The sequence below is a fragment of the Mytilus californianus genome, unplaced genomic scaffold (genome assembly GCF_021869535.1).
Source record: "Mytilus californianus isolate M0D057914Y unplaced genomic scaffold, xbMytCali1.0.p SCAF_8, whole genome shotgun sequence".
Taxonomy (NCBI): Eukaryota; Metazoa; Mollusca; class Bivalvia; order Mytilida; family Mytilidae; genus Mytilus; species Mytilus californianus.
This window is the reverse complement of record NW_026262734.1, coordinates 66,556,804-66,574,873: the sequence shown is the minus strand read 5'-3', so window position 1 is coordinate 66,574,873 and position 18,070 is coordinate 66,556,804. Positions and strand designations below refer to the sequence as shown.

Genomic DNA, 18,070 nt, shown 5'->3' with positions numbered 1-18,070 from the left:
AATAATCAAAACTATGATTTAATAATTGATGCACAATATAAATAAATTACAATAATATCATCATGATAATACAACAGTTACAAAATATATCATTATGATAGTATTTCATTTAAAACCGGAAGGGTCAACTTTCAACTACAGGGTCATTTCAAAGAAGTCTTTGACTCTTTACAAACGAAACACAGTAGAGCCACATCAATTGTGTACTTTAAGGTTCTGACGTAATGATACCTTCTTCTTTCTCAATAAATAAGCAAATTTTGATTTGAAACAATTATTTTGAACCGATTTCAAAGGACTGATAACAATTAATTGAGTCACGTAAAGAATTTAAGTCAATATGCAGATATTTTTACTGCAGTAAATTCAACACAATTAAGACACTACTTGCAATGAATAAAAACATGTTAAGACAATATTTAAATCCTCAGTAGCTTGAATATACCCGCGTTGTTTGTCCGGAAAAAATTGATTAAGAAATGTGAATATACTATGATCGATGAATATAAATTACTTTATATACGATTTCAAAATTATATTGTGTCAATATAATAAATTAGTTGCTCTTCGTGGGCCCTTTAATTGGAATAAAACATATCTTATCTTATCTTATCTGTATATATGTTTATCCAGGGTGGGGGGGGGGGGGGGGGTCTTTCATTTCTGTATTCTTTATAATTTTCTCTATTCTTTATATTTTAGCACCCCATTATTCTATAATCTTTTTTTTTGCCCATTTTTCTGTAGATTTGGCCCATTATTCTCCATTCTGTAAACCCCACCAGACCCTCATAATATTATATTGTAAATAGATTTTCGAAATTAAAGTCATTCAATTATATCCGAAATTTTTGAATCTGTGTCAGTAAAATTGTCACGCCAATCGTTTTGCAATTTGAAAAGCTTAACAGTGTTTTTCTCAACCGGTATCAATGTTACAGCATGTTGTGTCACAAGCATTGTGTCACCCTGTGAGTTCAGACACACTTTGTGAGGTGATGACAGGTTTTGTTTGATCACGTCACCCAACATTTCTCCCATGGTCGTCATAGCACAGATATTGTGAGATCTGCTCCCAGCAATGTACACGCGTGTTCCGTGTACAGTTATTCCACGAGGTGCCTTCAGAGAATTTGGTTTTGATTCCCATCGTTTCTCACCACGGACGGTCACAGAAATAACGGACTTTTTATACCTATCTGTTACGTACAAGGTTTCCCCTATATTATCGAACGCAACATATTCGGGAAAGAAAAATAACTGGTGGCCGTATTGGTCAGCGTTAATTGTCTTTATTTCTCTGCCATCGCGGGTCATCAATTTGACACATGGCGGAGCTGTGTAACAAGAAACTGCAATAGTGCCTTGAGATGAACTTATTCCCCAACATTTCGATCCTGTTTGAAAACTTGACGATACAGATATTTCTGGATCGCGCACATAAAAAAGTAAAACACGTTTCTCTTTGGGAATAGTGACTGCTATTTCGAAAGGTGCAATTACAGTTATGTCATAAGGCCGTGCTGACAAGACTTTCTCAGAAACCCATCGTTGCATGTCGTCATACAGCTTTATCTTCCGGTGAACTTGATCGACCAGAACAATTTTTCCATCGGATAAAAACGTAGCCCCCGTCAAACAGACATTATCACGGTCATTTGGTGTGCGGGCAACAAAGGTAGTATCTGGGAGTGCTCGTTTAATTGCTCCTTTCCGAACAGTAGGTAGTTTCCCCGGTGATATTGGTGTGTAGTTGACTCGTGCTGAGATATCTCCACTTATTCGAGTGGTCCCGCTAAGACGATATGCTGATGGCTGAGGTGAACAATTTGTACTTTCAGAGGATGTTTCCTGAGTTCTATTACTATCTTCTTTCATTCTTGAGGAAGGAATAGGTAGTAACTGAGATGAGTATATCTTTCCCTTTTTCAGAGAACCCCGAGCTGAAGCAGAATACAAAAAGGGTTTTGATGAATGACCTTGACCTTTAAAATTGTGATTTTGGGACCCTCTTCGTTTCGAATTAACAGAACTTTTCCCACCCGTCCTTACCGAGTTAGCTCCATTAATAGTTGAATGTGAGGGTTTTGACATTTTACTCGCAGAAGATTCTTTGCCACCAAATGGAGTTGCATTTTTTGACAAATATTGCTCATCTTCATCACCTTCGTCGTCTTCATTCTGTGTAATGAATATTGTATCTGACCTCACATGGTAAGATGGAGGGATATTGACTGTCTGGTGAGATACGGAAAAATGTCCGACCTCTTCCGCAAGACGTGCCAGCATTTCATTTATCGATTCATCTTCACGAAATTCAATTTGGACAGTATTGAGACGTTTACAAAGATCTCGGACCTCCTTTTCGTGTTTTCGCGTTGCTGCTTTTATTTTGGCCATGCAAGACAAGACGTCGGTATCAGTCCCGTGTTTAAGTGAATTTTTCAAGAGAGCATTCGCATTCCTCGTAACGCTTATAATTTCCTTACAGCGATTCTTTTCCTTTTCGAACTTTTCAGCTTCCTCCAGCTCGTGTTGTTTGAGTTCTGCTATCATCTTTTTCTCCTGTACATCCAGAATAGCGTTCACTCTATTTCTAATGCTTTTTATCTGGTCTTTAACCGAATCTGCTGCGCCTTGGATTTCCTTTAGACATTGTTTTCTGTTTTCCATAACTCGAACGGACCATTCTGTAATTTTGGAAAGGTTATCCAAGATATATTTACCATCATGCTTCAGCGTTGCGGCAGCCTCACTCACAAATTGTACGCTCTTACAATCTCTATGACTTGATGTCACACATGATGTACACAATACTTCTCCATGATCGGAACAATAATAATCTAAGAACTTTGCTTCATGTTTAGGACATTGCAATCTCAACTGGGTAGTTTTCACGGGAGTTTGTTTTACTTCGTCTATATCCGAGGTGATATGCCCCGTTGAGTATTTCATACTATTATGTAGTCCCGTACACGAGTCGCACATTGCCTCGCCACACTGATGACACCAAATGGTAGCCATATTTGACTTATCCATTTTCTTACAAGGGTCACACTGTCGCTCGCCTGTCCGTAACTGAATTGCATCTATCAGCCCAAAAATAAAGTTATTTACAGGAAGATCATCTGCCCATGTTTGTACCGAATTCATTGGATTGGTGGCTTCAGCGTTAGCCTGGCAGACAGGGCACGCGAAAGACTTGGCTGATTTAACCTCACGTGTATTCTCAACAATGTAATCCGAGATGCAATGATGACAGTAAGAATGCAGGCACGGTAACATCCGGGGATCCGCGAACTCCTCGGTGCAAATAGGGCATGTTAGAAACTCCTCTGTAATGTCACTTAAATCTACTGTGCTTTCCTTGGTACTTCTTACGTATGTCGCAGACATCTTTCTTGAATCTTCTTCTTCCTCCATTAATATATTCTGGAATAGAAGAAAAACTAATATCAAAATACATGTTTGTTCCAAAAGTATTTGAAGGAAAATGCGCGAATGTTTTTCCTATAATTTTGACTCTTTTATTGTTTCTTTAAAATTAGACGACTGAAAGTCTTCTTACTTATGAGTTAAACGGTTACCGTACATTGTTCGTACCAAACTTTAAATATGATTTTTGTAAGAAATTGTTATTTTTTTCGTCAGCTGTCAATATACTATCATGTGTTCCACGAAAAATCACGTCGAACTGTAGATATAAAAACAATCATACGCATGTTTTAAGAAGTAAATGAAATAAGCTAACTTTTATAAGAAACTTCTTCATAAGTCATAAGGAGAGACAATACAGTAGCCTTAAGAAATTAACGACAAAAATACAAACAGCTCACAAAACATTACACTAAAAATTCCAATGAAACCTTATATTTAGTGAAATATCACAAACCAAAACATGTGGATGGAATAGTGACTACTGCAAAGGGATATTTTGTAACGGTCGTTCAACCAAGTCATGATAGCGTCGGTAAAACTCACGAAAAGAGCAAAGAATCCAACTTAACTGGTGTTGAGATCCGTCACTAAAAAAGGTGTCAAATTTTGCTTCGTATTGAAGGCTTCATTGCTATTTTCAGATTAGGAACAGCAATATAATCGTTGTTCCGTTGATTTTTACTAATGCGTGTAAGGGATTCGTGTCATAAACTTATACACGTATCTTTCTTCAGATTTACTATTACGATTCTTGGTTCAGTTTAACTTAGTAAGATTGGAAAAATATTTTCTGCAGTTCCTAATTTTAAAGTTTTAAACTGATGAATTTATTATTTTTTCTTTCTTCTCATAAAAACTTAAATAGCTGTTAAGTTATAGATATTTCATATCTTTTGGATAGTTTTGTGGTGTTTCGTAAATTATACCATAGATTTTTGTTGAAAGCCCCGGCCTTAACCTCACGAGACCGAAGGTCGAGTGAGGTTGCCGGGGGGTTTCAACAAAAACTATGGTATAATTTACGAAACATCGCAAAACTATCCAAAAATATGAAATATCTGTTTTAACCTATATCATCTTTTAATGTTTAAAATTTGATACTTCATATATTTTTGTATGTTTAATTTAAAAATAATTTTGTTAAGAATCAGCTAAATAACCATTTTCGGGCCTTACACACAAAGCTCCGCCTACTTTCTTAAATATGCACGGGATTCTGAAACCGCGGGAATATCAGTTAGACCTGAATTTTCGACACCGAAGGATGTACAATTACATTGGTGGCGGATAATGTTACAGATCTAGACGAAAACATGGTGAAGGAATTCGATTTTCTGGATATGGACGCAAGGTAAGGCACAGATTTTCTGATATTTGGAAGCTCTCTGGAATCCCAGATTTAGGGTTCGTTTTTATTTATTTTATCTCTACGATCGAAATGTTAAATTGTTTTTATTATTAAGGATTATGTACCCTTGTGTTGATTCAATGCTAAACATATGGAAATTTTATAGAAAATTCAGTCTTTCCACTTGTACTCTCATATTTGGCAATTCGGTGCTTGATAAAAGATGATTATTGCATGCAGTGCTAGCAATGATTTCCTTAAAACAAGTTTATAAATTTAGATATTAGTTAAAACATATATAAATATGGACCAATTCAAGTACACCTTCTAGGGTGCGCTCGACTTTATTGACGCAGCACGAGTTTTTTTTAATTTAAAGATTGTTTTACTCTAGGACTTTTTGTAAACAATTAACACTAGCACATCATAGAAAAACAAGTGAGTAATCTATGTTTAAAATTATCAAAAATCTCTGTATTAAAGTCTGTGGATTTTCCACAAAAATCTTGGGTTTATTTTCCGCAAAATCCTCGTTTTCTATTGAATGCAATGAAACAATAAATAATAATGCTTTGCACGAAGCTACCCCTTAGTATATGTACAATATGACCCATCTCTATTATTCATTATCTTTGCTGTTTTGAGACTATTGCAGTTTAAAATTTCGTAATTTACATGGCTACAGAAGGGGTCATAAACCTTAATTTTTAACAACGAGGAAATTAATTTCATCAGAGCTTTTAAAGTCGTACATTAATTAAAAGGGATTTCAAAATGAACATGATTATAATCACATGTTGATTATATAGGTCATTTATACAAAAAGTTGAGCTTCATTTTGAGTAACCAGTTGCTTTATATCTAATTTTAACGGTCCAATATTATTGTTATAAAAAGTCTAATGTATGTATCATATATATCAAGCGCCTTAAAAGGGGCGTGCACTTTTCCATCCTTCTTAAAAAAAGCCTCGGTAAATTTAAATCTAGACACGTAGCTGTACAGTGGAGAGGATACAATCTAAGTATATATTTCAATAATTGAAAATCAGCTGATATTTTCAAGTAATATATATTATATATATTTTTTAAACTATTCGTTTTGTTGTTTTGAGAGGAAATTTTTGTTTATTTTAAAATATAGGACAACGGAGTTAGTGTACGTGGGTTCGATTCCCACCCTAGGCATTCATTTAAATCGGCTGGTGAAAAGCGGGCAGTTTAGCTTAGTGGCCCCGCACTGACTCTGTTGTTCTTGTGTCAAAAAATTTAAGAGGCCAACGCCAGGTCTCCCTATCTTTTTTTCTTTTCGAAGACCACATCCAACAAAACCATGGTATAATTGCGAAAATTATACCATAGATAGCTATGGTATAATTTTCGGTTATGGGGATTTATACTCTTGTTGCATTCCCATAGGTTACATTGTACAGCTATAGGTTAATATTATTTATCCTTAATTGAAAAAAAAAACAACCAGTCGACTTTAAGAAATTCTGGAGATCAAAATAAGCATTAAAAATGAATTCATAGCTAATACCCCCATCGCACTAGGACCACAATCCCGCTACGACCTCAGAAATTATGAACAGTTCTGGAAGTCGTAGTAAGATCGTGATGGTCGTGGTAGGGTCGTAGTATGACGTGCCAAGGTCTTCATGATCGTGAAGGTCAACGACCAACTTTGAACATGCTCAAAACAGTCGTAGAGCAGTCGTGGCCAAAACTAGTCGTAGCAAAAGCGTAGGAAGGTTGTAAGATCGGGACGGGCGTAGAAGCATCGTATCGGAAATCGTGTTGCAATCGGAAAGCCAATAGAAAAGATTTCACTGCGAACCTACTACGATTTCACTGCGAATATCCCGATTTCACTACGTCTTTATTACGCTTCTACTACGATATTAATACGAGGAAGACAATAGTACGCCGCTACTACGCGCTTGCGGTCCTTAGTACGACTTTACTACGATACTCCTATGTCATGGCCACGATAATTGCACGACCTCATTCTGTTGATATAAACAAGAGGCTCCTAAGAGCCTGAATCGCTCACGTGTAATTTTTTGCTTAAATCTTTCATCAATAATTATTTTTGCTTTTCAATATATATTAATGAGTGGCTTAAAAATGCCATTTAAATGTTCTTTGTATCTGTCATATTTTCTTCAAAAGTAAAAAAAATGCATTTTACCCCTATGTTCAATTTTAGTCATAGCCATTCTTGACGTACATTTAGGAAATAAAATACAAAATTTATACTAGATACTCTAAAACTCATTCAGCCCAAATTTGGCTGAAATTGCCAAAATTCAGCAGTTTCAAAGGAGAAGATTTTTAAAAGTAAGCAAACTAGATGAACAAATTGTGAAAAATTGTCTTTAAAGGACAATAAATCCTTAAGGGGTCAATTGACAATTTTGGTCATATAAAATTTATTTGTAGATCTTACTTTGCTGAGCATTTTTGCTGTTTACAGTTTATCTTTATCTATAATAATATTCAAGATAATAACCAAAAACTGCAAAATTTCCTTAAAATTACCAATTTAGTGGCAGCAACCCAAAAATGGGTTGTTAGATTGATCTGAAAATTTCAGGGCTGGTAGAACTTGATCTAATGAACATTTTAACCTAGTCAGATTTGCTTTAAATGCTTTAGTTTTTGAGATATAAGCCAAAAACTTCATTTTCCCCCCAATGTTCTATTTTTAAACATGGCGGCCATGTTTTTTTTACGAAACAGAAAATAAAACACAAACTTTATTCTAGATACCTTAAGGATCATTCAGCTTATGTTTGGTTGGAATTGGTTCAGTAGTTTCAGAGGAGAAGATGTTCGAAATAGTTTACACCGGACGGACGACGACGACGGACGCCAAGTGATGGCAAAAGCTCACATTTCCTTTGGAAAGGTGAGCTTAAAACGGATGCAATAACTTCTACCTGTAGTTCAACCATGGACACACATAAGCAAAACCTACTTCTGTAATCTTTAACTCAGCTGCACTGTATCGATTTGGCTGATCAGCTAAACTTTTAGTCATAAGAAGGATCGGAGAAGACATACTAGACAGCGTAGGTCTTCTTGGGTGCATCCTTGGCTGTCAGTTGAAAGAAGACTTCAGTTTGGTCATTGCAACCGACTTATGAAAGAATTAAGGATAGAGGATCAACAGTCATTCTTTAATTTTTCAAGGATGCCTCCAGAAACGTTTGATGAACTTTTGAACAGATTAAGTCCTCGAATTCAGAAGATATTCACCCGATTCAGAAAGGCACTAAATCTCGGTCTGAAAGTTATGCGACTGTCATGCAAGTGAGAGGTATAGCTAGCTATAAAACCAGGTTTAATCCACCATTTGCTACATCAGGAAATGCCTGTACCAAGTCAGGAATATGACAGTTGTTTTCCATTCGTTTGACGTGTTTGAGCTTTTAATTTTGCCATTTGATAAGAGATTTTCCGTTTTGAATTTTCCTTGGAGTTCGGTATTTTAGTTATTTTACTTTTTGTTATTACCTTAAATCACTTAGCTTCTACTGATAGGTATCCAACCCTTCAGTACAATGTCAGAGACGCACGCAATACTATAAGTACTTTTAACTTGAGGTTTGCCAGGTAATTGTACAGGAATATTAAGATGAAGCCATATCCTGTCCAACAAAACCAAATGAATTTCAGAGAAGATGGAACGTGCCACAGGCTTGTGGCGCACTTGATGGAAAGCATGTTGCTATCAGAAGCCCGCTTTAAAGCGGATCCTTATTTCATAACTATAAAGGTTTTTTTTTATTAGTGCTCCTTGCCTTGGTGGATGTAGACTACGAATTTTTATGGATAGATGTAGGAGGATATGGTTCCATGTCGGACGCCCAGATTTACAACGTGTCAGAATCAAAGGAGTGTTTGGAAGATAATACTATTGGATTTCCAGAGTCAGATCCCTTACCTAATGACGACCTGAACATGCCATACTTCATCTTGGATGACAACGCATTTGGGTTGAGAACTTATTTGATGAAGCCATATTCTAGAACGCAGTGACAACGTAGAGGAGTCGTGTTTCGATCGTAGTAGACTCGTATTGGGATCGTAATGCGATCGGGAAGGTCTTGTTAGAAGCGTACATAGATCGTGTAAGTCGTGGTAAGGTCTTATTAGACGTAGCATAAGCGTGACAAGATCGTAACTAGAACGTGTTACTTTCGTAGCGGAATCGTAGCAGGATCTTATCAGGATCATACATGTAGCAAGGTCGTGGTATGAACGTGAAAACTATGAAATATTGAATATTCAAGCCGACAATACCACGATCCCACCGCAATCTTATTTTTTTATAGATCGTAGTGGGATCTTTTTGGTATTGGTCTAGTGTGACGGGGGCTTAAGTAACCTTATAAATGAATTCATAGCTATGTAACCTTATAAATGAATTCATAAATATGAATTATGCACTGCTTTAAAAGTAGAAACCATCACTCTACCTGATTATCTTTAATGGATACTGCAAAGATAAGTAAAATCTGTAAAAAATCCTATGAAGATCGCCATTGAGGAATTACGTTATAAAGTCACCAGGGTGATACTCGTGTTCTAACAAGGGGGAGTTCGAATACTTGAAAGGTGAGCCCCTTCTACAATATGTTTCCTGTATAAAAGTTGACAAGATTTTGATTTTCATTCAAAATGATTAGATTTGAAAACGTTAATTCCTAAATCTAATCACACTTTATTTTTCTTCTTCCTTTATACACCCCCTCTGAGACCTCTGTCTCATATGTCTTCGTTAAATATGAAAGTTTAAGACGACAGTGTTATATTTTTTAAAACAAAAGATGTGTACATTATTTTGATCAAATGTATTAAGCGGAACGGTAGATTACTATAATACTACCATCGAGCCAGAGATAACAGGTTATTACATTTTGTACTGGTAGTCACTGGTATGTGACTAATCACTACGCTATTGTGAAATGTCATGACACCTTGAGTAACATTGAGAAAGTTATATGAAATGAACCCGCTAATATTTTACACAGCATCTCGTTTTTTCACGTTTTTCAACGTTAAACTGTCGCACCTTTTTCTAGAATTTAAGTATCGATCCCTTAATTTTTGACCCAGTAAGTGACTGCGGAATAAAAGTATAGATATCTGAACTTCTCCTGTCTGGCTGTTTGGGATGTATGAATACGCAGCCACGTCCAGTTACAAGGTGGTCACTAAATCTGGTACCCTGTGTTGAAAGAGTACCATGCTCTCCTCACGTTAAACTTTCATTGCGACAACAGTTTGATGGATCCGTATATAACCTCATTGAAAAACCTAATATTTATCCTTATCCAATATTTCATATTTTTCCAATGTCAGTCGAAATTCCCCGTCTTACATCCTGGGGCAGTAGACGAACGTCCCACTTTGTACTACATTTGTTGTCCCTATACTTATTTGATAAAATTGAGAATTGAAATGGGGAATGTGTCAAAGAGACAACAACCGACCATAGAGCAGACAACATGCTGATGTATCGTTTAATTTGTTCTCGACCTAAACACGTCATGAATATTTGCAAATTGACTTTAAGCAAACAGCAATCAATCGCTCAACCGCTCTCCTTTTATGTCTAAGTGCTTGTTTTGAGTGAAGCACAAAGGGAGATAACTTATTAAAGAGTTTCTTTCAGTCTATCGATAGAGATTACATGTTCTGCGCACACCAGTTATCAAAAACAATATAATTGTCGACTTTATTTTCCATTGTCCGTATGTTAATTTTTTAAAGGTTCTTCTTACGTGAGTTTCAAATAACATTTACGGTACCAATTTTTCTGCAGCAGATGCTTTTAACCACAGGGGGTAGACTGCATGGACGTCTTTAATTCTATAGCTTCTTTACAATCTTCGTTTTGCTATTCTTGCAAATACATTATATTTTAACTAAACTTAACTCTGTAAAAAAGTATGGCGAAATTAATTTTTCCCTTGCGACAGTAAGATCTATGTTGAGTACAGGGATGTCCGGTTGAATATGCGTGATATGTAGATACGTAGTCACGACGTGCGTTCAGATGTAGGACGTTGAATGTTATATATGTTTCATGTTGAGAGAGTTCCACGCTCCTTTCGTGTAACAGAACCGTTGGAATGACTCTTTAACGGTTCCGTAATTAAGTGACCTGTTTTATTGCAAAATGGTTGTCCTACAGGACATTCCATGCAGATTTTTTTCAATTGTAGGTAACGTTTTCTATATATTTTGCAGAACTTAGGTAATTGATTTTAGTGAATATGAATGAAATATTTGCCACTGGACGCTATGCAACTTTCAATACATCAACGAAGAAGGATACGTTAACATGTTTTGGTATAATAGAATTGTTTTGTTTAATTTTTATTTACAGTGTGCCATGTTTTGTAGACGTTAATTGACACTCTTTGCCATTTAATGTTTAAATGTCAATTGATTTTCGTGTTTTCTCATTTATTAAAATTACCAAACGTGTTGTTACCTGGACAAGGCGGGATAACTTATGACAATTCTCAAACTTAAGTGTACCTGGTAATCAACATTTTCACGAAAAACTGAAATGTGGTATTTTTCATTTATAAATCCCTGTCAAGATAAACAACAGAACTACAGACAGAGTACATGTGAAAAAAGAGACAGAAAACACAAAAGGGACAATAAAAAAAATCATAAGTCAAAGAAATTTTCATTGAAATATTTTCTGTTCTTTTTATTTTGATATCTATTTAGTGACACCATTGTGCGTTTTCAACAACTATTATTAACTACTATTGTTATAACTGACATACCTACGGTATTATATATTCAGGATTTATCAAATTTCATTTGATTTTGAAATATGATATTGCGAGTTTACAAATAATAAAGCGGAAGTTTTTAAACATCTTTTATCCAGCCCTATATATTTTTAAAACATAATAATTGATTTATAGTTAAATTGTACGCACCATTAAAGATCGTTGCTGCATAAAAATTAAAATTAAATTAAGTACCAATAGATGCATAATTTTATTGGTAAATTTAAATAGAACAAAATTGTTTGTCGCTCGTAAATGATATGTTTTATAACTTTTAGGTTCATATTACGTGTCTTTCTAAGAAGCTTTAACATTGGGGTGTAGAACTGGAGGTCTTTAATGTTTTCAAGCTTCTTACAATCCACTTTTACTATTCTTGCAAAAAAATGTAACTTAACTAAGGTTTGGCAACATAAATTTTTACCTTGCGAGAGTAAGACCTGTGTAGAGGGCAGGAATGACCTGTTGAATGTGCGGGATATAAAGACACGCAGTCAAGGGCGGATCACATTTAGGGCGTTGACTGTTATGCTCGACGTCTAAGAGTTCCACCTTCTTTTCATGTAATAGAACCGTTGGAATGACTCTTTAACGAGTTCGTACGTGAACTATTTTACTGCAAAATTTCTGTCCCTACACAACATTCCAGTTTTTTTTTCAATTGTAGTTCAAATTCTTTTTGAAGAACCAAGGTAATTGTTTTGAATGAATATGCATGAAATATTTGCCACTGAACGAATTGCGATTTTTCACTACATCAACGATTTCAGACTCGTTAACTTGTTTTATTTAAATGCCTTTTTTTTCCCTTGTTTTACTAAGTGTGCCATGTTTTGTAGACATTTTGGGACATTTTTTTGTAATGTTTAAATGTCAATCGATTTACATTTATTGTCTAATTTATATTTACCGAACGTGTTGTTACCCAGACAAAGCGGGATAACTTATGACAACTTTCAAGCGAACCCAAAACTGAAACGTGATATTTTTTTTTGTAGTGATAAATCCCTGTAAAAAGTTGCAACAAAACAAATATAGAGTACATGTAAAAAAAGAGGCAGAGGGAACCAAAGTGACAATAAAAAATAAAAAAGTTAAAAAAAATATTGAATGACATATTTTCTTTTTTATAAAGATAAATATTAATTGACAACATTTTTAAAATAGGAGATATGGTATAATTGCCAATGACACTATTCACAACTTTCAACCAAAGACCAACTGATGTAGAAGTTGGCAACTGTAGGTCACCTTAAAATACAGTACGTACAGTGTGCGGGTGTCAAACTCTCCCCCATCATGGCAACTGTGACAGCGGAACAACAGCACAACATAAGAACAAACTATAAACATCAGTTGAAAAGGCTTAACTAATGAGATCGACACAGAGAACACAAACGCAAAATAAAACAAAAAAACTTTTAGACACAAAGTACCAATCTGAGAGTACTCGGAGTTACTGAAAGCTTGTTCAAAGCCAATACCAACTAATAAAAAAATCATGTATCCAAAACTTAAATATCAATCAGTACACGTCCAATTGATTTAGTGTCATAAATAGTCGTCAGAGAAAAACATGATCTTGTACAATGCTAAAATATAAGTATCGACAAACATGTAGGTCCGTAAAAGTTCATAGCTGTATAGCAAAACTATTTAGTTAGATTTCTATATATAACAAAATCAGTATTTGTACCGATAAAAACAATTTTCAAAGATATTATTACATTGTTCAATTGATAAAATTAGAAAAAATCGATAAGTTTAATTTATTATACTTCATGTCAAAATGCAAGATTTTGATTGGTGAATACGAAGTAGATAATTTACTTTATTATACTTCACGTAAAAATGCCATATTTTGATTGGCTAATACGAGGGGTGTTAATTTACTCTATCACATGGCTGAGCGGGTGACAATTTTTTGAATGTCACCCTTTCGTCCAGACCAATCAAAAATCGATGATTTAAACATGTTAAACGACAATGAATTGAAATTACATCAAGTTATTAAAGACCATGCTTAAGTTCTACGTTTTGGCCCAGATTCTATTATTTGACTGTCAAAATAAAAAAATAAAACATCTTGCTTCACTTCTAATCTCCGTAACGTTGTTATGTATCGTCATAGAAAATACTTTTGAATAAAATTTATCTGTAAAAGACAATAATGATAGGACATTCAGTATAATAAATTAAATAACACATAGCTGAGAGGGTGATAGAGCAGATTGGTATCCCTCGAAAAAGCATTGTCAACCTTGGCTTCGCCGCGGTTGACAGTGTTTTCTCGGGTACCAATCTGCTCTATCACCCTCTCAGCTATGTGTTATTTATATAATGTCGTGTCTTAATCAACGGGCTCGTTTACTGTGACTTGACTGTTACTCTCCACCTATTGCAATTTATTCAAAATTCTGACCAAGTTGCAATTTGTTTTATAAAACCAAACTGTTCAACTGGTCAGAAATTTGAAAACCACAGTCAAGTCGTGAAAAAGCAAGGTGATAAAATAAAGCATACTTACAATCTTATAAGACTTTATTATTGATATAATGAAAAATCAGTCTAACAATTTTTATAAAAATTTTATTGTCATTGTCATGCTAAAGGTGATAGGTAGTAATTTTAAATTGCTATAAAATGTCCAAACTAAGCTTTCATACAATTTTTCTTTTGAAAAGTCTTCTTTATTCATAAGAATCAGATATCATTTGAATTAAAACATCTTATATTCAGTAAAATATGCGTGAAATTACAATACATTGTTAGGAAGTTTCCATGGGAGATAATCAAATTTTCTTTCGAAAAGTCTTCTCTATATTCAAAAGAATAATGATTTTAGGTTATCTCCCATGAAAACTTAACTTACATTAAATTAACTTAAGTAATGTGTGGTATACAAATTTCTGACTTAATAATTTATCAGTGATACACAGATAGTCACTACAGACATAGCGAACACCGTAAGATGTGGCTAAAGAAACATAAGCGTCCAAAAAAGGAAAATTATCAATAAGGAACGACAATCATCTCTTTTATTGTAAAATTTATGTATAGAATATCCCGTGTAAAACTGATATTTCTAAATGTAGGATCGGACAGTTATTGCTGTTTATATTTGAATTTATTTTAAAGTTCGGCAGTATATTAAAAAATTCTTGATTATTAAAGGAAAACGTATCATCAAGATGACTGTAAATGTTATTGAATTTGTCAATAAATTGAATTTAGAAGAGTCTTTACTGAGTTTGGCCTTCAAATTGTGATTCATAACAATGCAGGAACAAGTTTGCTATTAAAGGGGTGCAACCATAGGAATACCTACAACATGTCGATACACTTTTTTGCCGAAACGTAAAGAGATCATCTCATATAGACAAAATAACAGCTTTAATCATCTCATCACACCTCCAGTAAGTATATCTTTTATATTTACACTTTTCATTACAGAAGAAGGCTTCATATGAGTTGCAGCAAGTACATTTGAACTCATATTTTTAAAACGACCATTTAATTTAATAGAAAAACATGCATTCAATAAGACTGTGTAGAAGTGTGGTGTATAGAGTAGAAATGTAAATACACTCCAGAAATAATCTATTCCATTATGTGCATATGCTTAATTATAAAAGGTAATGAAAAGTTCTTTACAGTAGTTAGGGGACTAGTTAAAAGCACTGAAAGATTAGTTGCAGAACACTTACTTGAGGCTGGGATGAATAAGATATTTAACGGTTTTTTTTTTGTGTAGTGTTTGTAACCAATACATAAAAGGGACCTTCAAATGCAAAGAGGAGGCCTTAAGTTGAGATGTGGTTATGATCTGATTGCTAACCATTTGACTCTCTGTAATGCGCACGGACCTAAATTCAATATGAGCCCTTGATTTTAAAAGGATTTTTTTCTTTAAATTTTAAGTACACTTAACGACACTTAATTCAAGTTTTTCAAGTTTTAGATGGTTCTATTGTATATTTAAATTATATTTAATAAAATATTTTTAAACCAAAAAAAAAAAATTTTGAAACGTGTCCAGAAGGATGCTCAGAAAAAGACACCTGATCTTCTTTAAGAACATCCGTATAGTATTTTCGTTACGCCACCATTTATCTTTTTTGAACATTACCTATTCAGGTTTCATTATATTTTGATTTTAAAACATGATAGTGCGATTACACAAATGAGAAAACGGAAGTTTTTTATACATATACTGACTGATTTTTAAAACGCAACACACATTTTGGTGATTTTTTTGTTATCAAATCATGATTGTCCCTCATACAACTACAGTACTATTCATGCTTACCATACTTCTTTCCGTTTAGAAAAATTCAATACTGACTTACCAAAGGTTATTGAACATACCGGATTATTGAAGTCGCATGAATTTCTAGAAGCGAAATTTGAGACCCATAAATGTTTTTCTTAGTGAAACAATTCTTTAAATCCATACCCACAGTTGAATCATGAAAGAAAGGTTGCATTTTCATATTGCCGAGACTAAACACTAAAAATCTGAATCAGGTCAAAGGAAAATTGCAGGCAGGAATACGTGGACGTGCTATTGCTACAATTTCACGTCAGAAACCCCTCTTACTGTCATTACGACAACGGTACACGCAGACGGGATTTGTTAATGACCACTCATGACTAAATCAATATTTACAATTATTTTAGAAAAAAATCAGAAGAATAACCTATTGTTGCGTTTTTAAAGCCCGTCAGTATATTTAATCAATTCCATTAGAGATTTAAAACATCATATTTGATTTATAGGTAAATTTCAAGCATCATTAAAGATCATTGCTGCATAAAGGTATAAATCAAGTATGCAATAAGTGCATATTTTACAGTTAAATTGAAACACATGAGGTCTAAATTTTCTGTACGTTATATGCATATGCACATTAATTTTAACAGTCAATCATTTTGGCAATGTGTCATTGTCATATGAGTGTTTATTTCACTTGTGTAACTTGGTTAGTTGTAAATATGAGATGGATTTTCATCCAGGTTTCGGAATGGTATAGAAATTTATATGATCACCCAGACTTTGTATCCATCTGATGAGTTTAGCCCTTTTCGACTGATTTTTATAGTTTCTTCTTATGTTGTACTGTTACACCACTGTCTCAGGTTAGGGGAGGGTTGTCGCCTTCAAACTAGTTTAACCCCGCCACATTCTGTATGTGCCTGTCCCAAGTCAGGAGCTTGTAATTCAGTGGTTGTCGTTTGTTGCTGTATATCATATTTGTTTTTCGTTCATTATTTTGTACATAAATCAGGCGGTTAGTTTTCTCTTTTGAATTATTTTACATTTGTCATTTCGGGGCCTTTTATATCTGACTATGCGGTATGGGTTATTACTCATTGTTGAAAGCCGTACGGTGAACTATAGTTGTTAATTTCTGTGTCATTTGGTCTCTTGTGGAGAGTTGTCTCATTGACAATCATACCTACGCTGCGCACGATGTTGGTACTACTTAGCGTTACACGACGTTTCGCATAATGAAGCGATTTCGACGATTTTAAAGAACATTTCAAGCGTTCAAGCTTATAATTGATGAGGTCAATTTACTGTTGTGAATTTGGTAACCGATTTCGGTTTGTCTGAAAATGCATAGTTTAACAAATAAAACTCAAAGTGGTCGTACACATATTTTATAAATGAATATTCATTTATAGGAGTTGTCAGTCTTTCCAGGCCATAATTGATCATTTTACTTTTGGCAGCAGTTCGCATTAATGAATCATACATTAATTTCCAAATTTATTCAGATTTCATTTTAATATAAATTAGATTTTGATTTTATTTCCCCTATTTAATAGATATAAGAAGATGTGGTATGAGTGCCAATGAGACAACTCTCCATCCAAGTCAAAATTTATAAAATTAAACCATTATAGGTCACAGTACGGTCTTCAACACGGAGCCTTGGCTCACACCGAACAGTAAGCTATAAAGGGCCCCCAAAATTACTAGTGTAAAACCATTCAAACGGGAAAACCAACGGTCTAATCTATATAAAAAACGAGAAACGAGAAGCACTTATGAACCACATCAACAAACGACAACTACTGAACACCAGATTCCTGACTTAGGACAGGTGCAAACAAATGCAGCGGGTTTAAACGTTTTAATGGTACCAAACCTTCACCCTTTTTCTGAAACAATAGTGTAACATCACAACATAGAAAGACACACTATAAAATATCAACTGAAATAGCTTAACTCAATCAAAGGACATATTAACACCATTGAACATACACTGAACAAATAAATTTGACCTATGATACAATGTAAATACAAAATAAATAAACTAAGGGAAGAATAATAAAAGTAACATGTTATATCGGTATGAAATGTTAAACAATTAAAGAAAAACAATCTGCTCGAACAAAAATATCAGCCGTTTGCAATAACCTTAAACACAGGTAAATGAAAATAATTTTGTTGT

At 34.3% G+C, this 18,070-nt stretch overlaps 1 protein-coding gene across 1 annotated transcript; it reads right to left on the bottom strand.

The window, feature by feature from the left end:
• LOC127711113 (tripartite motif-containing protein 2-like) lies at positions 1–9,353 on the bottom strand. The gene is made up of 2 exons (XM_052217064.1): positions 9,270–9,353; positions 1–3,432 (listed from the first exon to the last, which is right to left on the bottom strand). Exon 2 carries the CDS (start codon positions 3,421–3,423, stop codon positions 829–831), a length of 2,595 nt encoding a protein of 864 aa, XP_052073024.1. The 5' UTR covers positions 3,424–3,432; positions 9,270–9,353; the 3' UTR covers positions 1–828.
• Positions 9,354–18,070: the final 8,717 nt, after the last annotated feature.